Source organism: Brachyhypopomus gauderio, chromosome 7 (genome assembly GCF_052324685.1).
Source record: "Brachyhypopomus gauderio isolate BG-103 chromosome 7, BGAUD_0.2, whole genome shotgun sequence".
Taxonomy (NCBI): Eukaryota; Metazoa; Chordata; class Actinopteri; order Gymnotiformes; family Hypopomidae; genus Brachyhypopomus; species Brachyhypopomus gauderio.
Window position 1 is genome coordinate 32,447,696 of NC_135217.1, and position 26,386 is coordinate 32,474,081.

At 47.8% G+C, this 26,386-nt stretch overlaps 2 protein-coding genes across 2 annotated transcripts; one reads left to right on the forward strand and one right to left on the reverse strand.

Moving 5' to 3' along the window:
• Positions 1 to 3,667: 3,667 nt before the first annotated feature.
• Positions 3,668 to 11,377, forward strand: ankrd33ba (ankyrin repeat domain 33ba). The gene is made up of 4 exons (XM_077013345.1): positions 3,668 to 4,424; positions 8,304 to 8,433; positions 8,981 to 9,121; positions 9,427 to 11,377. The coding sequence occupies exons 1-4, from the start codon at positions 4,017 to 4,019 to the stop codon at positions 10,296 to 10,298; spliced, it is 1,551 nt and encodes a 516-aa protein (XP_076869460.1). The 5' UTR covers positions 3,668 to 4,016; the 3' UTR covers positions 10,299 to 11,377.
• Positions 11,378 to 12,251: 874 nt separating this feature from the next.
• Positions 12,252 to 25,500, reverse strand: dap (death-associated protein). Its single transcript, XM_077013346.1, has 4 exons — positions 25,302 to 25,500; positions 24,819 to 24,921; positions 18,206 to 18,248; positions 12,252 to 12,827 (listed from the first exon to the last, which is right to left on the reverse strand). The coding sequence occupies exons 1-4, from the start codon at positions 25,354 to 25,356 to the stop codon at positions 12,708 to 12,710; spliced, it is 321 nt and encodes a 106-aa protein (XP_076869461.1). The 5' UTR covers positions 25,357 to 25,500; the 3' UTR covers positions 12,252 to 12,707.
• Positions 25,501 to 26,386: the final 886 nt, after the last annotated feature.

Sequence of the window (26,386 nt, forward strand, 5' to 3'; positions counted from 1 at the left end):
CTAGAAAAACAGCGAACGTGAAAGCACAAACTGACTGATAGAACAAAACCACGGATGACTCGACTGGGGGAATGACGGGACTTAAATGCATAGAACTGAAACAAGGAACAGGTGATAACAATGACACGGGGGCGTGGTAACAAACGAGGAATCACGGAGACAACGAGCAGGGCGGGATAAACAGGCAAGGAATAACAGAAAACACGAGGAACAGACATTGGAGTGACAGCGGGGAGAGGGGGGCGTAGCCCTACGTGACAACCATGTGTTAATATTACGTATTGTTGCACTGCCATCATTGTCATTGTTTAATGATTGTGATTATTTGATTATATTAATGTGTCAATATCATGTGTTAATATTACGTATTGTTGCACTGCCATCATTGTCATTGTTTAATGATTGTGATTATTTGATTATATTAATGTGTCAATATCATGTGTTAATATTACGTATTGTTGCACTGCCATCATTGTCATTGTTTAATGATTGTGATTATTTGATTATATTAATGTGTCAATATCATGTGTTAATATTACGTATTGTTGCACTGCCATCATTGTCATTGTTTAATGATTGTGATTATTTGATTATATTAATGTGTCAATATTGTCACGTTGTGGGGGGGGGCCCCTACCGGTCGCCCCCGGTTACAGTGGCAGCGGTCCTGTTTTTGGTCACGTGATGTTCGTCCCTCAGGTGGGCGGGACCCGTGATCCGTCTCACTTGAGGGTCGTTTGTTCGTCTATATATGTCTTGTCTTTGTACCAGTTGACTGCTGGTTATTATTTCCTTAATCTGGAACCATGCACGGGTTTTTGGTTTGCACACTTTCTATTAAACCATCCTCATTCCCTGAGACTTGGCGTCTGCAGATCCCGTTGGGAAAACGGTGAGAGAGAGAGCTGGAGTAGGCGCGTCGCGCTCCACAGAGCGCGCGCATCGGTGGGTCCTGTCCGTTTGTTAGTGTTCTCTGTCTTTGCGTGTTCGTTTTGTCCTAGAGTGTAGCGTGCTTTGTTTTATGTAATTCCTCTCTTGCGCCCCTCTTCACTGTGTGTGGGGAGGGGTCCATTTGAGGTCCCGTGCCACTGGATGTGGCACGGAGGGCATCTTGGGTGCGTCAGTGTTATATGTTGTGTTTGTGTTTTTTGTCTTGTTGTTCCCCGGAGGGGCCCCCCCTAAATATGTTTTTGGGGGGGAGCTATGGGGTTCCTGAGCCACGGCATGTGGCTCAGAAGGCGCTGCTCCTTAGGGAGACCGGACCTTTGGGAGGGACCCCTGAGCAGGGAGGAGCCCCTGTACCCCTTTGTAGGCTGAGGATGCCTGGGGTGTATGGACAGGGTGTCTCCTCATGCCAAGAAGGGGTCCCCTCCCCTCTGGGTATAAGGGGGTGCAAAGGTCAGGGCAGTGCACGTTATGTGTTGTATGTTGTCTGTGTGCGTGTGTGTGTGATGTGTTGCAGGTCGCTCCTGGAGGTGGACTGCGGCACTCCCGGACCTAGTGGGGTCTCCAGGCGGTCTCTGGCGCTCCTGGGTTGGGTGGAGGAGTCCACCTTGAGATGAGGGGCCCCGGGAGGGGTTCACTCCCCAGGAGTCTGGGGTGACCCCTAGCGAAAGGGCAGGGGTCAGCTCCGAGCGAGGAGGTAGGTTCGAGAGGTGGTCGGTAGAAGCCGTGGCCGCACCCCAGTGTGGCGGCCTGCACACATCCACACCTATGACGTTTGTTGGGCCATGTGCTCCCGGTCCGCACACAGCGGTGGGGCTTAAGCGGCCTAAGGCCGGTTAGGGAGCGAGGGCCCTGTGACCGACCGGGGCGTGGTTATCGTCTTGTTGACGGCCCGGTCGGTCCAGGGTCCCGCCCAGGAGGCGAGCTAACCTGTATGTGTTTTTATGTTTCAGCTCCAGGACTGCAGGGAACGGGTCCCTGCCTGGTCTGCGTCCTGTGACGAGGAGCTTTTATGTGTTTTGTGTTTCAGCTCAGGAAGGCAGGGAACGGGTCCCTGTCTTGTCCCCGCCCTCCCGCCCCTTTGTTGTGTTTTGTGTGCTGCCGCTGTAAGCCGCACATCCGGAGGGGAGTGCGGCTTTGGTGGGGGGGTCTGTCACGTTGTGGGGGGGCCCCCTACCGGTCGCCCCCAGTTACAGCGGCAGCGGTCCTGTTTTTGGTCACGTGATGTTCGTCCCTCAGGTGGGCGGGACCCGTGATCCGTCTCACCCGAGGGTCGTTTGTTCGTCTATATATGTCTTGTCTTTGTACCAGTTGACTGCTGGTTATTATTTCCTTAATCTGGATCTATGTCACGGGTTTTTGGTTTGCACACTTTCTATTAAACCATCCTCATTCCCTGAGACTTGGCGTGATCGCTTCCTTTTTAAGTTGCTCACCCTGCCCGTCACAAATATCATGTGTTAATATTACGTGTTGTTGCACTGCCATCATTGTCATTGTTTAATGATTGTGATTATTTGATTATATTAATGTGTCAATATCATGTGTTAATATTACGTATTGTTGCACTGCCATCATTGTCATTGTTTAATGATTGTGATTATTTGATTATATTAATTCCAAATTATAACTGGATGAGCAAAAATGCTTGTTTTGACAGTGATAAAAAAACAATAGACATTTAAGTAGGTTATATTGTTATTTAACTTATTTAATAGCTGTTATTTAAAGTGTTTTTAGGTAAATTGGAGTACATTTTACGGTGTAGTTACAGAAACACTCTGGAGCCATGCAGCGTGCTGGAGAGACGTGCTGTAGACTGAGAGGAGACTGTATGAACTCCCGGATCCCCAGACTAGTATCCCTCCCTAATTAAGCATCTCTATGGCCTCCGTGCTCAAACTTCAGCGTGGACGAACTGTGTGAGTGCTCCGTTATAGGAGCAGTAGACACGCACTAAGGTTAGGAACCGAAGAAAAGAATAATACAAAATCATTTGTAATTGTCTGATTGCAGAGGCGGATAACAAGAATCATGTAAGGTTAGTACAGGACGCTTTTTTACAAAAAGAAAGAAGCTGATCCATGTCATTACCATTACCGTGTAACTGTGCTGACTGTGTAGTCTGACGAGGAGCCATTTAAACAAACAAGCAAACAACTTCTGAATCATTTTCTCCCTGGCACTATATCGTGTCATTCATCCTAACGAGACACTTCTCCGAATTGTGATTTGTGCTGTGGCGACTTGGTTATTACTAGTTATGCACTTTCTAGCGCCTCATTGCGCGTCCTGGGGAACTGCGTGTGCGCTTCGGTTCAGCAGCGCAACTCAGTGTGTGTGCCCACGTCTGGCAGATGGGATTATTAACCCAGGGCTGGAGGGCTTTTAAGAGGACAGGTTTTAATGACTCATCTGAGCTGAGATGGAGGGGGTGGTGGTTCCCAGGCGTGAGGGTTATACCCAAACCTGATCATTCACATGTGAAATCCCCCAGAGTGAAAATGAAACTACACGGGACTTCATGCGGCGCAAGAATAGTGTTTTAATTCCTCGTACTAACTTCACATCCACTACACACATATCACACCAATTACTACATGTGTTCATTGTTTTTTCCGAACACAGTAAATGGGTTTAATGTGAATTCCACCAATTCCACCGGAGCAGAAAGACGTATAAAAGTAGGAGGGGGGGGGGTGCAGGAGAGGAGGGCATATAATCGGATTATGTGGTTACAGTTTACGCGTCTGTTTCTGTATATAACAGTGGACACGCCACAGTTCATTCATTGGTCTTAAATTCACGAATACGGGACGAAGAAGTGATCTGGACTGAGGGAGATTTCTGTTTTCACGTGTTTTATTTGCAGCGGGGATTTCTGGCACATTTCTGTGAAACTATTGGATTACTGAGGCAGTAATGTGTCCGAAACAGAGATTAACAGCGGACACAAGTGAACACGGCTGTAAGCAAATACACTTCATTTAGGACGTCCTAACCGGATTTTAATGTTGACAAAGACGTCAAAGTCGTTAGTGGGTCACATGCATCATTAAATGTGGGGTTAGATGGTTCTGATAACGGACGGACGGGAAGGCGGAGGGTCTCCCGGCAGGAACAAACCGGTAAAAAGTCTTGGTACCACATCCCAAGTTCATCCTACAATAACCGAGGATCCGCCCGACATCGCTGACGATTTGGACCAGTACCTCGGTTCTTATGAGTCGGAGTTTGAGGACTGTGAGGAGTATAATGAATTATCTACTTGGCCCGAGGAGAACAGTGTTATTTCGGATGACTCGTTTTATCCACCGGACAGTGATTTTGTGCAGTCCGACAGGACCGCGTGTCCGGACAGTCCAGATACACTGTCCCTGTTCCGGGCGTGTTGCGACAACAACGCGTGTGCTGTCAGGACCAGATTACGGCAGGGTGTCACGGAGGAACAGGTCCGAGAAACCGACAAAAATAGCAGGGTAAGTGGATTTAATAAGACCGAGCGGGTTAAAGGACACTCGCCTTGGAACGAGACATGAAATAGAAGTTTAATGTGATTTGAATATTGGAAAATCTCAAAACTCGCGATGAAGAGACAAACTGCACATCAGATATCTCAACGATAATGCTTGATGTGCTCATCCATGACAGGTTTCGAGACAAACAGTTTGGACTTAGATATGTGTGACTTGTGTTCTTTGTCACCTGTGACCTTTAAACTCACAAATTATACTACAACTAGAACTGATTCACTGGGTTCACTAATAGAGATTTTATGCATCTTACTATTTTACTAACGTGGTTGTAACCACTATATAATTTAGGGCCATTTCAGTGTTGAATGATTAAAACCAAGTTTCTCTAACCCAATTAGAAACCATGATGCCATGATGAATTTGTGATAGCCCATCCTCACTGATATTATTGGGTTAGTCTGCACATATTTTGTCTGTATATACTGGACCATCAGGTCATTTAAAGCCAAAGAGATCATTCTTCCACAGGTGTACATGAGTTTGTTGACTACCAGAGTAGACAGAATAGAGCAGTTGACAGAAGAAACCAAGATCACTGTTATTCATTAATTCACATTACTGACTTACTTCTAGAACCAAGCCAAATTTTGAGAATTTCAGTAGTGGAGTTTAGTGGTGGACTGACTGGAAGACCATAACCAGGGCATTGGCCTGGTCTCTCAGGAACTGGGGAGTGTTCTGGACAGGAGCAGCAATAACCATCACACAGGACTTCACTTGCACCTGTGGAATTATCTGACTGCTTAGTTGAATGGCAAATTAACACTCAGGAGCACCTCAGTCATGGCCTCAGGTCTGGGGATCAAACCCACGACCCTCCGGTCACAAGACCAGTTCCCTAACCACCAGACCATGACTGCCCGTTTTAAAGTAATCAAAATTTCTTGGCCGTTACTGGAATTTCTCAGTCACGTAACCGGCCTACGATCAGCAAAATCAGTCCTATTAATATGTTATCCATGTTGTTGCTGTAACAACCGGAGGGGAGGAGTAGATTGCATCATATCTGTGGCAGTTGTGCAGCCGTATGACTACACCAACGGTGCGGACACACACGTGTCCTCTCAGCTCAGGTCGGCGTCCGCCGGCGTCCTGAAGCGCAGCCCAGAGTCGCAGCCCAGCGTCGCAGCTCAGAGTCGCGCCTGGCCCGCCAGCCCGAGTGGCGCTCTGCTCATCTGAGATTTACACGCTCCTCGTTGCATTGTGCAACGCTGTAAATAAGGTCATTAGCGCCGGTGCCAGGCCATATTACACCACTTTTCCGAGCGATGGCGAGCCAGAGATCGTAAAACACATCTCAAGGGAAGAAAGAAGAATTGCAGTTTGCTTCGAGCTGTTTTCAAACACGTCTCATGAATTTCTGACAAACTGCGTGGCGTCTTCTGGCCTCGATTTACTGCGCGTGCGTAACTCTGCGAGCTTCAGTGTGCATTCTGCAGTAGGATGTTCAGAGTGCTTGGATCATTTAGTCTATTCCAGAAATTGCCAGAAGATGTGGGCATGGCTACTTACCCAATGACCTGCTTTAAGTGCTCTGTACGTCAGACACAGACCGCAGTTCTCGGTCAGGTCAGCTCTCGTTTTAGTCAATGGCAAAACAACTTTGACTTACTCTTCCACATCAACCAGCTCCTCTGAATGCATGAAAACACACACACACACACACACACACACACACACACACACACACACACACACACACACACACACACAGGTAGAAAAACACTGCCAACAGTGTAAATGACTCACTATGGTTAATATCTCATAGATGTTGTATGCAGCTGAAGAATCTTTGCACAGCCAAAAACGTTAGTTAGTCCCAGTGACTTATTTCAGTATTAAATTCTAAAAGATTAAAAGATAAAGAAGTGCTTTTTCACCGTAACCACACATATCTTCGAGTTGTGGAGGACTCTGGGCCTATAGCACGCACAGTGTAGCACTAACCACTATTTTTTCTTTGTGTTCACTACAAGAGCAATTAATGGGAATAATTTCCATTTTAGCACGAATCCAAAAAGCAGGTTTTGATTACACGGTGTCGGGTCCATAATTTGACCTGATTGGGTCCTCTCTGAATCACAAAGCGAGTGCAGCACCTCAGTCACGTAGCCAGACTCTCCCAAGCCTAATCCTGTCTATTTTAAGAGCAGACGTTTCTGCCTGCTGCTCCACCGTGAGACATGTATGTGTCCCCAGTCTGAGGCGGACGGCAGCGGCCCTGCGACCCGCAGCAAAGCTTCATTTGTGACCATTAACCACACCTCACCCACTTCACTCACCAGGAAAAGCTTCCTACTGTAACCAGCAGAGGGCCTCGTCTTTTGGAAGATGCTTCTTTTGCATATTTATCAGATTTCACAACTTTGCATCAGTGATGATAGACTTAGTTAACAAAGAATCCCAGTGTGAGTATTATACATTTTTTTCTTTTACATATTTTTTTTCATTTGAAGGGATGCAGCACTTGCTGTAACACTTCTAATTGGTTCTCACTGAATTAACTGCAAATCTCTGACAAATATTTGTCAGTGTTTCTTATGGTCTATCAGCTACTCTTACTGGTTTTACAGCAAGTTAAATCAAAAGCAAAATGAGTCATTCGGTGTTGTGTTTTCTGTCCAGCGTCGGCCACAGGAGAACAGGAGGAAAAAAAATGAAGATTGAATTGATAAAGGACCTCTGTCTGAAATGTCATGTTTCCCTGTTTCTATCTGGACCCATACGTGCTTAGTGCCATATGACCCTTAAAAAAGAAAGATCCAGTCTGAAACTTCTATACTCATGTACAGGATATTTCAAGTCCTGTTACATCACTAACATTACCTAATTACTGCGGAAAGAAACCGAGAAAGAAAACATCTAGCAGCGCGCTGGTGTGTGGAAACAGTGCTGTTGTGTGGACATGTGAGTCCTTTGGATCCAGTTGTGTTAAGCTAAAGATTCTAAAGGGTCTTGCCTGTAAGCATCAGTGTCCAGAGTTTAAGTCTACTGACACTGAAACCTGAGTGCCTTCAATTCAGGCACTTATTCAAATTTTTATTGCTAACAAAAAGACACCCAAAACCTTGATTAATTGACTCTTTGATATTATGCTTCTGTGAACACGACAAAATTCTTTTTGAAAACTGTTTGAAAATTCTTGTAACCACAGATGTGTCCTTTGAAAACATGCATTTTGTGCTAAAATGCAGAGGGCAACTGGTCATGACATCTGCGTGACACAATCACTAGACACAACTTCGAATGTTTGGATTAATTTTTGACTGGTAAATGGTAACCATGCTCTAAGCAACCTGAAGAATCAGTAAACAGAAACAAATAAATGTTCCTAGGGACAGGGGACAGTTTCCACTAGAGGTGGAGGAGTATTTAATGATGAGGTGTTCAGTCAGAACCCCGTCCCGCCCCGTTCTACAGTGGTTCTTCTGCTGGTTAAAGTCATACTGCTCCACTGTGGTGGCTCACACCGTTGCTGGCTGACAGACCTCCGTCTGCTGGTGGCAGTTGTAACCATCAAGATGGAGCATTCTGTGGTTGCAGCAGGAAAAAGAGGATGGGGTAGATTTCTTAGACAAGCAGACCGCAGCTGGTGAGGTTTCTTCTAGAGAAAAAAAAACCACAATTATCCTGCTTGTGCGGTGTCGATAGTATTCACTGCAATAAGGAGTAGCAGTGAATCTCCATCTGCAATAACACTTTAAAAGCATTTTCAACTTTGACCTCTTACAGCCTGCTGTGATGATGAGGGTTTCAGATGACATCCATCATTTAACTCTAGCCAGTAAAAAGCCTTCGATATGGTCTATATCGCCTCTACAGACTGGGCTGATGGTGGCCTGTTACCATGGGTACATAGAAGTGGTCACCGCCCTCTCTCAGTGTCCTCATGTGGACGTGAACCAGCAGGACAACGAAGGCAACACGGCCCTGGTCATGGCTGCGCAGGCAGGTAGGTTTCACCGTGCCCCTCTGCTCCAGGCCCAGGCTGCTCTGGACCAGTCCTGGTTTAATACCCTCCAGCTTTAGATATATATACCAACGACATGAGCAAAGGTTCAAAACCAACAACACATTCAGTCAGGATCCCCCCAAAGCATTTCTGTCCTAAAACCATTTGTCCAGGTGTCCCAGTATTTACACTAAGCTAAAATGTTCTAAATAACCAAACATGCCTAGATACAAAAGAAGCCTCGATATACAAAATGGCTTCATCCTTTACCGCTGCTTCTTTCGACCCTAATCCCAGCTTCTCCAGAAATGTTTACAGTTGTAAGACTTACAGTATTTAGGTCACTAAATAAAGATCTGCCGGTCAGCAGATTACGTCTGCTGAGACAGACGTTTTTAAGATACCACCTAAAGGTTTGGTGATCTTATTATGATAACTATTCCCTCGTCAGATGGTGACACACTTTCTCTTTTTTTAACTACTGCATTACACCATAAGCAACAACTCTTTACTGTTGTGTGCACATAACTAAAGTAAATCCTTCCAGGAAACGCTCCAGTCACCACGTACTTGCTCAACTACTTCCCGGGCTTGGACATCGAGAAGAGGAACTGTCACGGGTTCACTGCCCTGATGAAAGCCGCCATGCAGGGGCGGGTGGACTGCGTCCGAGCGCTGATCATGGCAGGTAACCTGCTACTACCCACTGTCCTTCTGACGTGGAGCTGGTGTGTGATTCTTACACCTCCACTTGAAACACAGTCTCTCATTCTGGTTCCCTTAAAAAGATCCCATGTTACAAGTATCTGGAGATTGTATACAGTTTTTTTTATTAACAATTAGTTATCTAATGACTATGATATTTCACTGAGGAAAATATGTAAACTTTTCTCAACATAAGACATACTGGCCTAATCTACCGGAACATTCAACTGCAATCTGTAGCAATCTTAAAGCAATCTGATGTCTGTGTTCATTCTCTGTGCATAACAGGAGCGGATTTGCAAGCCAGAGACTATGGACGAGGGTTCACGCCCCGGGAATGGGCTCTGTTCACCGGCCGTCACGAGACGGCCTTCGTCATGCTGCGTCTGGTCCAGCTGCCGTGCCCGGAGCAGTGCTGCGATTCCTACCGGCCCGAGTGGCCCCTGCTGCCGGCCCTGGTGGCCAACGCGCAGCGGCCCAAAGGCTGTGTCCAGAAGCTCTCAGAGACCCTGCGTGGCGTCTTCAACATCGCCAACGTCACCGAAGCCACGGAGGACGGCGTGCTGGACCACATGGTGCGCATGACCACGGCGCTGGGGAGCCCCGCCATCGCGGTGGCGTGCCGGACCGTGTGTCCCGAGAGCCCGCCCTGCGTGGGCAAGCGTCGCTACGCCGTGCCCGAGATCCTGAGACGGAGGCGACAGCAGCAGGTGAAAGAGCTCGGGCCGGCGCGCCTGGACAACTACCAGCGGCTCTTCCAGAACTCGCGGGTCACGCTGGTGCCAAAAAGGCAGGAGCGCAGAGCCAGCCTGCAGGGCCCGGGCCCCCACAACCCCGACAAGGCGCTGGCGCTCCGGCGACCCAGTCTCCTCCCCCTCCACCTGGCACGCAGGAGCAGCGTGCGGCCGGGTCTGGTGGTGCCCAAACTCAGGATCACCAGGGCCCCGCCAACCACGTACAAGCCCGAGACGGAGCGGAAGAAGAGCGGCGGGGGTGGGGCCAGGGGCGGAGCTGGGGGCGGGGCCGGGGGGGAGCAGTTCCTGCAGCTCCCCAAGTGGAGGTACAAGGAACTGAAGGAGGAGAAGAGGAAAGCAGAGGAGGCCGAGAAGAAAAGGTTGGAGGTCACCAGGAAACAGCTCCATACAAGCAAACAGAAGTAACCGCGAAGTTTACACCACCGCTGTGCACACACTAACCAGCCGGGCATCTGGCAGAGTAAGAGGGCCTCAATACTTGAAACGCTTGGGATAATTTTTTAGTATTTATTGTTCGTAATCTCTGATCCTGAGTGTCAGAGCCAAAAGCAGATTTCTTTCAGTTGTAGGGGTCCATGGTTAAATATGTACACTACCAACAAAGATATCTAATCGAATGCTACACAAATCCTAGGAAATATGTTCATAAAAGGCTGTCCAAATACATCCATGTAAAGGACCTCCAACTGTATCTTAGCAAGCACACACTTTGTGCACAGTGGGGTTTGGAGAATAATCTACATCTCAGAAACACACACATACATTCGATTGATACACTGCAATAATATTTGACAACAAATGCATAATTAGTAGTGTCACAATCGGACATTGTGCAGAACACTGCAGAATTATATTAATACTAAGCCAACTAAACAAATATGTTATGGACAAAATGTAATCTGTAGCCATTCTCTAAAACACTCTGATACATGGGTAATTAAACAGTGCAGAACATACACTAATGACTGTGGAAAAAATACCGTTAACATGTGAGCTAACATACTAGCACTTTGAATTTAATAGAAGGCACAAAAACCCCTTTGAAGAAACATTTTATTAATCGTTATAGAAATGTAGTAAAAATCACTATGCTCTGAACACAGTGGTTATTTATTCCCAGCTGGTATGCAGTGACTTTCCTAGTGATATCCTAATAATCATCATAACCTCAGGGTATTTGTTTATAACCAAACAGTATGCAAATTCATATTATATAAAAAAAATAATAATTTGGAAGACAAAATGTGAACAGACGGTGCATTTGAGTGGAATATTCAGGTTTTTCATCATCCATGTGGCAGAAACACTGCATCTTTACCCACCTTACACACACACACGTACACACACAACCAACCTGACCTACAATCTGATAACAGTTGTCGAGCCATATAATTCTATGTTTACATCACCTAAACCAAATGTATGGCCAGGAACTCTGGACATGTCTCAACAAATGTGAAATAAAGTGTGCAGTGCTACTTTCATTTCTTTGTTTACATTATACATACACACACACACACACACAAATACATATAAAAACATGAGAGAGTGAGTGAAGGAGAGAGTGAAGAAGAGAGAGTGAGTGAAGGAGAGAGTGAATAAGAGAGACTGAGTGAAGGAGAGAGTGAATAAGAGAGACTGAGTGAAGGAGAGAGTGAGTGAGCACACGGAGAGGGAAGGGAACCGTACCAGTGGGCCAACAGACCATGACAGACTCAACTCTGTTTCAGGCTCAGCACTGACCCAGCTGAAGGCGGGGAAGTGTACAAGCATGCGCCCACATGCACCACAGCACCACCTACTGGACACACTGAGCACTGACCTGGGATTTGTAACTATGTTACATCCAAGACAAACACAGAGCGTGGAGGTTGAGGTCAGGTTGCCCGAGGCAGAGGTAACCCTGCACCCACCTCAGAGTCCGTCCTGGTAAACACCAGATAACACTGGAACACAAGCAAGACCTTGACCTGAATAAGCGCTTGTTTGGGAGGCTGGATATTCACTTGGTCTGAATGAAGGAGGGATGAACACGGCAGAGTAGAGGTGGAGCCTGGAGTGTGACAGGAGGAGGCGGGGCATCTGATGGTTTGGGGGGGGGGGGGGGGGTGGGGGTGGGGGGGAGGAGCTATTAACCAGGAACCGACAGGTGTGGGACTGGGCCTCTGGCTGAGGGAAAAGGCCACGCACTTCTCCTGAGAGCCAGTTGACAGGCAGGGGGCGCCATGTGATTAAACGGCTCGGCACACAAGTCCCCATCACAGATGTCTTCACGGAGACGCGTGGACTATAGTCTCAGTAAAACATGGGTGGAGTTAAATGACATTGAAGGAGAAAAAAAAACACAAAGAGAAAGAATGTTTTCTAATAATTCTTTATTCAGACAACCACACCTAGTGCCTAATGCTTAATATACATCATTCATTGATGTCTCAAAAGAGATTTATACAATTTACATCATTCCAGAAACGTCTGGTTTAAAACAGAAAAGTAAAGGTCAATGTACTTTATTAAATTAACAGAATTACAGACTGATCTGGATAGACCTGTGTTTGGCAACAGAGCCCTCATATCTAGTGTCGTAATGGCGTTGGGGGAAGAGACGGGACCAAGCACAGGATGGAGAGCGTTCTCCTGGGTTCACTCAAGGCATCACAGGACGCAGGCACAGGCAGGAGGGGTCGTGTGGAATGTTTGAAACCAGGAGTCTCCTGGTAACCTGAGCGCTTGGTGGGGCGGGCGTGGTCTCGGGCGTGGTCGCGGAGGTGGTGCCGGTCGGTGTGGTCCCGGCCACGCCCGGTGCACCGGGGCGGTTCACTTGCGCGGCTGGTGGATGTGCTGGTTGATGTGGTGGGCCGGGGGCAGCTTCTGAGTGGAGGGGATGGGCTTGGTGTGGGCCACTTGTGCTGCGGCAGGGGTGAAGTCCTTATCGCCCTGGGGAGCACAGGCCCACATGGGGCATCAGGGTTAAAGGAAACACAAACACACACACACACACACACACACACACACACACACACACACACACACACACACACACACACACACACACACACACACTCTGTTGCTTGGTTACCTAGGGAAGCTCATCTTGGTTTCTGGTTATGTGGTCTAAATATCCTCTTACACTGGCCTGTTATTTGTGCAGTATCTAGCCTTGAGAACTCTACCCCACCTTGCCATGTGTGTTCAACTGTGGTCTAAGTGGTGACCTGTTTTAATCTGTCCCTGTGTAGGTGGATTGGGGGAGACAACAAATAAATTTTTTAAATTTGCCCATTTTAAAACCATTTACCACCATGGAAGTGAAATGGGCTCAGGACAGGACCGTGTGTATCAGGACAGGACCGTGTGGCGGTGCTACAGGACAGATCTCAGTGAGCTACGGTGTAAAGCCGTGTGGCTGACACACAGGGCATGAAGGCAGAGCCCCCTGGTGCTTCCCAGATGGGAAAAGGAAGCGGACTCGTGAGACGCAGTAGCAGACCGTACAGAAGCCCGAAGGTCAAGCGTGCCGCTTCTGTTGGTGGTGTGGGGGGTGGCGGCCTGCTCAAAGAAACGCAGCGGACCCTCTGGGCCGGGGACACCCTGCGTCAGCAGAGCACGACCATCATGCCAGACAGCTGCAGAGTGAGGATTCTGATCATGACGGTGTAGTAGTGGATCAGGGCACCGGAGTTCAGGTGTGATCAAAGGCCGACACCTCAGAGACGGACGGCGGAGCTCAGAGCTGCTGTATCGCCTCGACTATTCCATCTCTGGACCGGTGGAGAGAGAGCGAAACTCGCCCTGACGCACACGTAGACCTCAGAGCTCCGCCAGCCTCGGCCTAATTAACATCACAGCTCAGCTGGGCGGGAGTCACAGGCCCTCGCATAAATAAAACATGAAAACCCAGCGAGACGCAGTGGGAATGTGAATCCAGCAGAGCGTTCCTCTAATGCACGGAGGAGGGCGTCACCGCACAGCACAGCGCAGCTCTGCACACGTCAGCTTGCAAGGGCTCGTACGTGCGTGTGCGCACCAGCACGTGCGACAGTGCGGGAGCTTGATAAAGGTTACGATGGCATTATCTCCGCACTGAAGATGACTGCTCATCATAAACGCTGGTTAATTCAAAATGCAGTTGAAATAACCAAAGCCATCACAGAACTAGACAAAACTGAGTATGACACAAGGCAAACATGTTTGACCTCGTTTGGAAGCTCCCGTTTGTATCAGCACGGTTGGCAGGACCTTACGCAGAACAGGTCATGTCATGTACACTAGCGGGCACGTGCGTGCGCACACACACACACACACACACACACCTGCCCGTGTAACACTGCGTCCCCATCTCTACCCTTCTAAACAGTGGATTAGGGCACCTGAGTTCAGGTTTGATCAACCTCACCACTCTGTGAGGTGGGACAGCAGCCGGCCAATCCGGTGATGGGGGGGGGCAGCTTGGGGTCACCGTGCTCCATCTCCATGTAGCAGTGTGGAGCACACAGTGTGTATAGCAGAGGTATTCCTCTACCGCAAGGCCTTGATCTTTAGGCTTACGTTAACTTCCCGCTGTGTGTCACCCAGTCAATAACCACCAGGTTTCTTTTATAAAAAATTCTATTATGCAGTCACAACCCCTATAATCGCATTATGAGAAGCATCTTGTAAAGACTCTGGCTCCTCTGTTTCCACTATGGAGTTGCGTCGCACACCCCCCACCCCATCAACAGCTTCTTGGCGTACGGACATTTGTGTGTGGAGAACCACTCTGGACCCATTAGTGACGCTGACGTGTGTAAAAGCTCCAGCACTGCTGCTGTTACCTGACAAACATCTACTCACTCTTCACCCGCAAACATATCATTACCACGTCCGTATTAATGCCCTGCTGAGAGTGGATCACCACCCAAGTAATATCAGCTATTTGCCCTGTGCATGCCAACAGATGGAATACAATTTGTAATTGCACACACCTGTAAAATAAATAAACAAACCTTAAAAATTATATATGGCTCTCAGTCTCTGCTCTAACATCCAAAGGTGTTCTATCGGCTTGAGGTCAAGACTCTGTGCAGGCCAGTTCATACACACTGGAGTTCCTTTCCCTTAAACTAATGGGCCAAGCCCAGCTCCTGAAAAACAACCCCACACCATAATCCCCCCTCCACCAAACTTTACACTTGGCACAATGCAGTCAGACAAGCACCGTTCTCCTGGCAACCACCAAACCCAGACTCGTCCATCATATTGCCAGATGGAGAAGCGTGATTCGTCCCTCCAGAGAACGCGCCTCCAGTGCTCTAGAGTCCAGTGGCAGCGTGCTTTACACCACTGCATCTGATGCTTTGCATTGCACTTGGTGATGTATGGCTTGGATGCAGCTGCTTGACTATGGACACTCATTCCATGAAGCTCTCTGCACAATGTTTTTGAGGTAATCTGAAGGCCACATGAAGTTTGGATGTCTGTAGTGATTGACTCTGCAGAAAGTTGCCGACCTCTTCGCACTATGCATTTCAGCATCCACTGACCCCGCTCCGTCAGTATATGTGTCCTACCACTTTGTGTCAGAGTTGTTGTCATTCCCAAAGACTTCCATTTTCTTATAATACAGCTGACAGTTGACTGTGTAGAATATTTAGGAGTGAGGAAATGTCATGACTGGATTTGTTGCACATGTAGCATCCTATCACAGTTCCCCGCTAGAATTCACTGAGCTCCTGAGAGCGACCCATTCTTTCACAAATGTGCTTAATTTTATACACCTGTGGCCATGAAAGTGATTGGAACGTGATCTGATTCTGATAATTTGGATGGGTGAGCGAATACTTTTGGCAATACAGTGTATAGATCACACAGTGCTACTCGAAAGATTGTGAACTACCCAAACACGGTCACTGTTTTCAAAATGTTTTTTAAATAATTTTATGAAATGAACATGTAAATCTCAATATGAAAGGCAGACACACAGAAACATTAAATATTTACTTCATTTATCCAATAAAAGTAAAACTGAAAATCTGCCAAGTGCAAAAGTATTTGAACTCATTTAGCTAGCAGCTTGTGGCTCCTCCTTCTGTAGCCATTACTTCAACCAAACGTCTTCTGTACCCACAAACGATAACATCTGTTTTTGGGGATTTTTCTCCTCCTTTCAGAACTCCAGTTGAGATGTTGGAGGAACATCTGGCATGTATCATCCACTTCACATCTCGCCACTGCATTCCTATTGGATTCAGGTCCAGACTTTGGGTCAGTCCAGAGTGCAAATCCACCGCAAATCCTCTTTCTCTTCAGCCATTTCTTGGTAGATTTGCTGGAATAATTTGGGTTGTATTGTTACATAATCCATTTCCATCCCAGGTTCAACTCCCTGACTGATGGCAGGAGATTCTCATCAAGACACTGTTGATGGTCCTGGGAATTGATGGTCCTCTGGATAATATAGAGTCATCCAGGTCTAGAGGCAGAAAAACAGGTCCAGACCTTCACATCTCCACCACCATACTTCACTGTCGGGAGGAGGTTATTCTCTTTATATGCAGTGGCTTTTCTCCAAACATGATGCTTGTAATTGTGGCCAAATAATTTTTAACTCATCTGTTCATAGAACGGACTTTCAGAAAGCCTCTGGTTTGCCTTATGCTCTTTGGCAAAGTGTAAACGGGCAACTTTCTAGAAAGCAGAGACTTCCTTCTAGCAACTCTCCCATGAATGCCATGTCTAGTGATTTTTCACCTGACTGTAGACACATGTATATTTATCCCAGATGCAGACAGAGGTCTGCAACTCTCTAGAGGTGATGTGTGGGATGGCCTTTACCTGAATTATTATTTTCAGGTAGAGTTTTGATGGCCGTCCACTTCTGGGCAGAGTTGCGATGATACAGAGTTCCCTCCATTTGTAAATGATTTGGCTTACAGTGGATGGATGGAGCTGGAATATTTTGGAGATGGTCTTGTAGTTTTCCCCAGACTGACGGGCTGTCACCACCTTCTTCCCGATATCCTCAGATATGCCCTTTCCTCGCAGCATTGTTGATTGGTGTGCTTCTTGTCTCGGCACGACAGTGGCTTGGTCGGTTTCCTCTCCCTTTTAATCTCTTCCCAAAGACGTCTCATTTGATTGGTCTGCTTAATTGGTTACTTGAGCACTCACATGTGATTCACCCAAGTATTTCACCTAATTGACTTCACCAGTGCAGCTGTGGTTCATTTACTTTTGAACATAACTCCATATTTCATGTAGTCTGCTGGCAACTCACACATTTCCCAAGTAAACGGAACTGATGAACATAAACCTGACATTTTATTTACAAAAACTGGTGATGATAAAATAAGAGAACCATGGTAAAACAACAGAAAACTCTATTCAATGAGTTCACAAACTTTCAAGCAGCAGCATAGTTTCTGTGAGTTATGGTTAGGCAGGTGAGTGAAAGGGTTTTATTCACACCAGAGCTCACTGGTCAGACTCAGTCACGTGTTGTGTGATGCACCATCTTCGTGTGCATTCAAGGCTGCTTGACAATAAATCCCTCTTCCTCCTCACTGACTGGAGCACACACAGATACTCGTTAGAGGAGTGCATCTAAAATGCCATTCAGAAAATCGGCACCAAGACAAAACAATCTTTTCTCAAATGGTCGTGAACAAGGTCATAATCAGTGGGCCCGATGGGAAATATCACTACTTTCAGAAACTGGAGGAGAGATTAAAGCCAGCGCACGCCAGCCACACCTTGGTCGCCATTTCCCCGGCAAGGCCGAGCGAGTTTGTTCAGTGTTCAATAGAGAACTCCTAGTGCTGTAAGACAGGGCCCTGACACTGTGTGTGTGTGTGTGTGTGTGTTTTTCCGGAGTCTTCCATGAGCTTTGTTTGATCCTTCAAGAACTGCACTGCCTCCCTTCCCTGTTCTTTCATGTGAGCATCTGGACTCTCCAGAGAGAGAGAGAGGGAGGGGGGGGGGGAGGGGGAGAGAGAGAGAGGGAGGGGGGGAGAGGGGGAGAGAGAGAGAGAGAGAGAGAGAGAGAGGGAGGGAGAGACAGGGAGGGAGAGAGAGAGGGAGCAAAACAAGAGTACCTCACCTGCACACAGATTTCTACACACTCACAAACCCACACAGCCTAGACAGTTACAGCGAATGGCAGGAACCCAGAGGGCATGGCACACAGCATCTGAATTAAACATTATGTGCGTTTTTGTGAGCATACGTCTGACGGAACGCACAGCACTGGGAAGACAGACCACCCAAATAACTCCCATCAACTTTAGGCTATGGTGGTGTGGAGAGCTGTCCTGCTGAACGGGCGATGACCGCCTTACCTTCGTCACTACGCCGGACACCACGACTATTGGCTTCGGGGGGCTGGGGAGTGGAAAAAACACTGCATCAGAATCAGAACGTCAACACAATGGTGTTTTAGAACATCTAAAAATAATAACAACTGAGAAAATGTACAGGAAAATAAAGTTAAAATGAAGAGCATAAGAAGTGTATTTATAAACAGCCCTGAAGTTACCATAATTTCTCACACGTCATAATAGTGGAACACGCACTCAATCAAGGTCCTAAACCTTGAAGTACCAAGATGGCTGCTCAGCCCGGCACAGCGGAGGTGGTGAGGAGAGTCACACCGACCTGATGCCTGATTACTTGTCATTGGGGGGGGGGGGGGCAGTAGTGGGCAATATACAAACACACATGTGGCAAACAGCTGGGGGTGGGGGCCAGCGTTATGGGTGCTGGGGTCTCCAGCGGGTCTTTGGGCTGACAGGAGCAGCTGGAGCATGTCAGGTCCAGGACGAGTGACAGCTGGATTAGCGTGGCGCTAACGGCTGCTCGTAAAGGTAAAGGTAGCAGCCCGTTAAGAGCAGGTGTGTGTGTGTGTGGCAGCCCAGTGGGAGGCAACGAATCAGACGGGAGAAAATGGCACAGCCTGTCAGAGCTTATAGGAATGGCATAGCATTGGTCAGCGGGGGTGGGGGGGGTGGGGCGCACATATGTGTGTGAGACTAGCGCACTGTGTGTGTGTGTGTGTGTGTGATGTTACATCAGTTACATCAGGTGCGTTAGGCTACAGCCAAGAAACAAAATGACCTATAAAAGATTCCTGAGGGATGAAGAGACTCCTGCCTCCACATGAGCCTCTGGGCATGAGCAGATGCCAGATCCTGAAATTACTCTCATTTGTTCTCCACGAGGAAGCCGTCCCCTCCGAGCCACGGCCACGGGTGAGGGTCACGAGTGATAATCGACCTTGACGTGAAAAATGATTCCCTCAGCATGACCCAAAACGAAAATATGTCCGTCAGTGACCGTGAAGGGTGGGACGTGAACCGTCACACTTCTGGACTTCTAGACTATGCTCTTTCCTGGAGGTCAAGGGTGAGTCTGCAGGTGCTTCTGACACACAGAAGGACCCACGTTCCACGTGGCGGAGTCAGTGTAGGGACAGGAGTTATGTAAAGAGGACGAAAGGAATACCACCCCCCCCCCCCCAAAAAAAAAGTCAAAGTTCATATGTAAAAAAAATAAAAATTAATACTCCAAGTTTCAATCTGTTACTGTGACACTTTGAAGTGTTTTTCTGGGGTTTTGGGGGTTCTTCGTTGTCACTTAAAATACATGTTGTAAAGATAGTGAAAAGGCAAAGACAGCCAAAGAGGCTGAGAGAGAGAAGCGAGGGAGAGAGCGAGGGAGAGAGCGAGGGAGAGGTGGGTAGGGTTGCATGTGAGCTGCCAAGGTGTATAATCCCCTTGGAGAAGCACAAGAGGGTTGTTCATCTGACACAAGCTGCCTCAATGTTATAACCTTTTTTTCTGCTTGGGAAGCCTTTACAAGGCCCTGATGACTCTCCTTCCAACACTTACATGTGCAGTCTCTGGTCCTTTGCCCCGGAAACATACAACCACAAGCCATACGAACCATACAACCATAACATTAGAAATTAAGTTACAGCTCATTTTTACATTTTACAAATGGGTTGAGCTGCTAGCAAAACCATTTGCCTGGTGTGTTTACTTGTGGGGAGTTGGAGAGGTCGGAGGAACGGCACTGTAATCTATGACTGACATGAATCTGTGTATTTTGACCAATCAATATTTCCATCTGAAACGTTACCCTAAGAAGCATACATGCTAAACAATAACTGAAGTACCTAATCTCATATGAGCAATGCCATTTCATGCCTGTCGGGGGCAGCAGTGTGCTAGCAAAGAACTACTGTGGCGTAAAACATTTCACTACATCTGGCGCCCTTAGTCGAGCAAAGAAACATTGAAATAAAGTTAATGTCAAGGTTAATAACAAGGACGTTACCTGTATGAGCTACCTTTGAATCGGTGTAGAAAAAATAAGCACACACCGAAAGCTAAATTCATGGAACAGCATTGGGCACCGTGAGAGACATTGAGCTGAGCCGAGTGGCGAGAGCAAAGAGTGTGCAAAAAGCTAATTAATACAATTCCACCACAGAGACGAAACATTTGCATATTTTCTGCTCTTTCTCCAAGAGCGAAAAGGGCAAACACAGAAGGAGGGAGCTAAAACGGAAAAAGTAGAAAAGAATGTGATTGAGAGACAGACTTTCTCGCACACAGAGAAGAGGGGCAGGGTGTGTGTGGGGGGGGGGGGGGTAACAGGGTGTGGGGGGCAACAGGGCTACAGCGCCTGGGTTCAGCTGTAGGGGACGAGATGATTAGCAATTAACAAGCTTGTGCTGTCCCTAGCAACCTGGCTGCACCATAGCAACCGTGGGCTCTGCGTTTATCGAGCGTCGCTGTTCGGAGCCCGCTGGTGTGTGAGGCGACAACAGGCCGCCTCGGGGGAACCGTGGGAGTTAGCGGAGATGGAAGTTAAGACAGCACCGAACACCGAGGTCTGCGTCCACCTCTTTGCTGCTAACGCCAGGGAAGCGAGGCTGGTCTGTAGGTGCCGTGGCGTGGAGGTGGGGGCTCTGCTCCAAAAGCACGGCTCGCCCGCTTATTTAGCGCAGCCACACATCTCGTTTAATTGGCAGGTAGGACGCCGCCTCTGTGGTAATGAGGAAGGTTCCCGCCTGGACCTGCTCGGCGCCCAGCACCGGTGGACGGGCGCAGATTAGCGCACCGCCGCGCAATTATTCCAGTGAGCTCACACAAGTCGGAGAGGGGGAAAGTAGTGTGAGAAATAATAATGGTCATTGCATTGTTAGTTAACGTCTCGCCATCACGGGGGTGAGGTGGGGGGGGGGGGGGGGCACCACGGGGTGAGGTGGGGGGACACCATGGGGGTGAGGTGGGGGGACAGGGAGACATCACGGGGGTGAGGTGGGGGGGGACACCACAGGGGTGAGGTGGGGGGACAGGGAGACATCACTGGGGTGAGGTGGAGTGGGGGCATCACGGGGGTGAGGTGGAGTGGGGGCATCACAGGGGTGAGGTGGGGGGACAGGGAGACATCACGGGGGTGAGGTGGGGGACAGGGAGACATCACGGGGGTGAGGTGGGGGACAGGGAGACATCACGGGGGTGAGGTGGGGGGACGGGGACATCACAGGGGTGAGGTGGGGGACAGGGAGACATCACGGGGGTGAGGTGGGGGGACGGGGACATCACGGGGGTGAGGTGGGGGGGGGACATCATGCCGCCTCCTACTGAAGTGCTTTCGTTCGGAGTTAAAGAAATACTCCCTTTGAAGTAATATCTGTGGGGTATAGCTCGTCGATTACCAGACAGACCGAATGACTAAAAACACACGTATAATAGGAACCCAAGGGCAGTTCTGGGAAATACCAACACTACTTTTTAACTGTTTTTTAAAGGAGACAGGTTTTTATGTTCGTTTCTAGGTAACGGGAAATATGTTCACCTTTTTGTTTGTAGTAATCGATCATACCTACGGGCAAGATGGTGGTCAGGATGAAAAAACTTATTTTTTTCAGTATTCCTTTAATTCAAAAACTGAATAGAGCTCAGCTGCACAATTATTCAAACCAGCGACTTTACATTAACATTACATTAACCATTTACTAGTTGGGGTATTAGTTCTGAATAGTTGTGGTTTACAGCCAGATAAATAATCTGTGGCTAAAATCTATACTAAGAACCTGTAGTCTCTGTTTATAATTACAAACATTATATTGTTCACAATAATCAGTTATCAATCCTTTTAGAGGACAGAGCAGAGATGTGGGATGTGGGGTGGTGGGGGCAGTAGAATGCTCTCGGCAGTTTCTGCAGTACACTGTTCAGCCCTTGATGAAGTTTGCCAAGTGGAGATGGTGAACTAGTGTGTGTTAACAGGTCACCCTGGAGTGGAACCGGCACACAGCCCTGCTGTAGGGTGCAGCTAATGATATCATTCTGACTGTCACTCACTGTGCACACAACGGGCAGGCGGACACGGACACACACGCACACACACACACTTTCTCAGATGTGTACACATTCTAATATTTTGCTTTCATTCTGATCATATGGCATCAACATGGCATATTAGTACATTTGCACTGTTGTTTTTCCAAGGATAATTCAAGGGCAATTTTGGGGGTTTAGCAGCGGAACCATCTAGTGCTCCCTAAAACAACCTCAATCCAGTTAGGCATTGTGATAATATATTTTCATGTCACAGCTAATAGCAGCCAAAACTTCGGAAATTGCACGGATAGAAATATCAATAGCCCAGACTGTGCTAACCAGAAAATCTCACCGCTCCTGTGGGTTGAAAGAGAGACTTACAGACAGCCAGGCTGTTCAGTGATGGGACCCCAGTGTCATCAGACACCAGCCCTCTGCTGAGAAACCAGTGACCCCAGCACTTGATTAAACGCCCGACTGCCTCTGGACAGTGTGAGCACTCCTGTGTCAGGAGGAAGGGAGGGGTGGGAGGAGCCTCCTGCTGGGGGCGGGGTTCACCTGATGTCCCATCTCATTAGCATCACGGAGCAGCTCCATTTGGGTTTCTCATGTGTCTGGGGGGCCCAAAGCGAATCTGGCAGGCTGTCTCCAGATAATCCCGCATGATGTACCGCAACAAACCTGCAATTTTTCCACTAGAAGCCACCTGCCGACAACTCACAGTGGACTCGCGCACGTGTGTGTGTGTGTGCAGGTGGTGTGGCATATGAAGTTTTCACTACAGCCCACACCATGTTACCCAGGGGTAAAACAGAAGCCAGTCCCAGTGAGCAGACTCCTGTGCGTTCCGCTACATCAGCATTTGCAAACTCAGGCCATGTGTGGACCGTCTGGCCGTCCCTCGAGGACGGGTCTTGAGGACGGGTCTGGGAAACACTGCACCTGTATTACTGCATTACTGGGTTCTTTCTCCACAATGGACACAAATGGTCTAAAACAACTTCCTTTTGAAAAGAGTTTCCATGGTAATACTGAACTACTATATTTAGCACAGGTCCGTTGAACAGTTGAAAGGGAACAAGCTGAAGTGAGATTCGAATTGCCAAAGAGTTTATACTTAGTGGATCAGTATGCTGGATGACTGTACATACTTAGTGGATCAGTATGCTGGATGACACTACATACTTAGTGGATCAGTATGCTGAATGACTGTACGTACTTAGTGGATCAGTATGCTGAATGTTGCATTGCAGCCACACTACAGAGCACTCAGCACTTCAGCAGAAGTGACCTAGGCACAGGGAGACGAGCACACAGTGCCTGCAGAGGAAGTTCCCACCCTGCTTACCATAGTCAGTAATAAAGTGCCATTCCCTAAAAGCGGGGGAGCCTTTTTGGGCCATGTCAACTCTTCCCAGGCGTGTGCAGAGATGAGTCAGCGTTTATGACAGAGTCGCCTTAGCAGCTCTCTGGTCTGACAGAGTAATGGGGGGTTTTCAACAACCTGAAATGGGCAGCTGGTCTGGGGCAACACCCACAAGCTCCACTCCACAGGAGACAGGAAGCAGTAATTGGCCAATGGGCCAAAGGGGGCTGGGCACTGTGGAGTAAACTGACGCACTATTGGCCTTGAGACTGTCCAATGGCGACGCACACTTTCAACTCTGTGTTGCATGGGGGCTAAAAATAGAGCTAAAAATAATTCCCTTAGAAAGCACAGCCATCTCAATTATAAATACATAAAAACTGTGGCTTTGAATCAACACACAAAATAAGAAACAATAAGAGAAGAAAGACGTGGTGAGCTCTGGCAGGACTGTCCAAGGAACAGGGACACACCCGGCGTTTCCTTACGAAGAAGATGTAGTCATACCTTAACGGCACACTCCTACCTACAGCAAAGCAAACAGACAGTGGCAGAAACCCCAGAGTCTCTGGGCAGGGGAGGGAGTGTTGTGGTCAACGAGGGGGGGGGGGCCCTCTGACTGGACGTGTGGACAGCTCATCTACTGCTCAGCACAGAGCGTAGGACGGGTGAGCACACCAGATGGGCTCCTTCCTCTCCTAGAGCTCGGTTCTGAAGTCAGCCACACGCGTACATACATGCAAACGCACGCACACATACTTCAGCAGTCTGGTGAGAACAGCTCACCTGTGACCAGAGAATTGCCCAATGGTCTACACACGCAGGGAGGTTTATGTAACAAAGCTTCAACCTACAATTTAAAGTTGCCTCAGACTACAGAACATTAGTGTTCTCATGCCAAAAAAAGACCTTGTGTGTTCCTGAGGGCACGCTACTCTTACGCCAAGGGTGAGAAAGGAGCGCACACACCAAGAGGTTAATGTTACATACACGGGGTAGCAAATCTGTGCAAATCTTCAGAAATCTGTTATTAATTACACGCGCGCAAAACTAAATATGTTAGTGTGAAAAGGAACTGGAGCAAGTGGGGGTGGAAAGAGGAGGCGATAAGGCTGGGGGCGGGGCTGAGATAGACAGGGGCGGGGCTGAGAGAGATAACGCACACTGCACAGAGGAAGTAGTTCAGGTCCTGCCGAGCGTGGCGAGCAAAGGTCGAAGACAACAACATCTTACCTGCAGCTCTCGAACTCTTTACTGTCCTTGTCCTCCTTCCTGTCCGGGGCGGGCTCGCCTGCAGACTGGTGCTTCTGGACTATCCTCATCCCGCCTGCTTTCACTGTTAAAAGACGAGATAACCCACAAATGCATCTGAGCACATAGTAATACATGCACATGGTAATAAATGGTAATAAACAGCAGATATATAAACATGTTCCTGGTGCCCATTAGACTAGCCCACGTATTCACTACCCAGCTGGCAATTAAACCAGCACAGTTGTCATATTCAACCAGTGTGAATCTGGCAGTATAGCTAAACAAATCACACCAGGAATCGAGTTTGAATGTACAAATTGGTATAAAAAACGGAGCAGTGGTTTAGATGCAGCGTGCAGCGGGGGTGAGTTGGCCCGACACACTGAGCTGATGACGGCTGCGTTCACTCCTCCGAGTCCTACACACTATATTTACACAAGACTAACAACACTGGGGTAATACCAGCAGGAAGGTGTCCAGCTCTGGTTTCTATTTTCTCCTTTGGCGGCGAAGACATGGCTAATCTATCGCGTTAGAGGCGGAAATGCCCAAGACTTGCGCGCTAGGAGAGAAATAAATCTTGTTTTCCGAGGAGAAATCAGGTAGACTTCCACCAAGTTCGTCAACGTGGCTTTTTCCTGCCCATTGTTTGGCATCCGTACGTCATGACGTTCGTGCGCGGCGCCGGCCAATCAGAACGCGCGTGAGGTATGACGCTCGTGCGCAGCGCCGACCGAGCAGAACGTGCGTGAGGTATGACGCTTCTTTGTCCTTAGTATGGAACGCCGCGCGGACCAAGTGACAGATCACGGGTCCATTTACGTGACCGCAAAGGTTTTGGCCATGAGTGAACGAGTGATTTTTTACATTTTCTTTTTTGGGTTTACAGGTTTATTTACCTCATATCTACTTTTGTAGAAAGTTGAAAACACAGAGAGAAGTGATTTCGTAATTGATTAGTAGTGGGGAAATAAAGCTCCGCTTTACTGTCCATTTAGTATATGGTATTTAATTATACGCTTTACAAGGTTATAGTGCATTTTCAATAATAAATAAATATATACATAGAAATAGCCACAGTAAACTAATTTGATGGATGCCTTGGCTAAAATGTCTTAAGGTTCTTTATGTACTGGTGCCAAGTCCATTTTGGTTCCAACTGTGTTGATATGTGAATGCAAATTGTTTTTTAAATGTCCAGTATTGCTTAGAAAAACAATAATTCTCAGTTTAACAGGTCAGTAACAAAGTTGCAGGTAATGGAGTACATGTAGGAGGGGGTGGGGTCTTTACCACTGTCTCTCTGACCACTACCACTATTGCCTTGACCTTTTGGCCACTATGTTCTCTGTCCTAACCAGATTTCTCATAGGAGCCTGTAGCCGGGCTGCTTATTACCAGTGTTTCTGCCTTTGCATGTGTTACCCCCCTCATGTGCCTTAGCTCATCTCGTTTTCCTCTCTTTGCCCTTGTGTATTCCTCTAATCCATTCTGGCCATGTCCCAATAAACATGCACCCTCCCTCGATGCTGTCATCTCACCCTTCA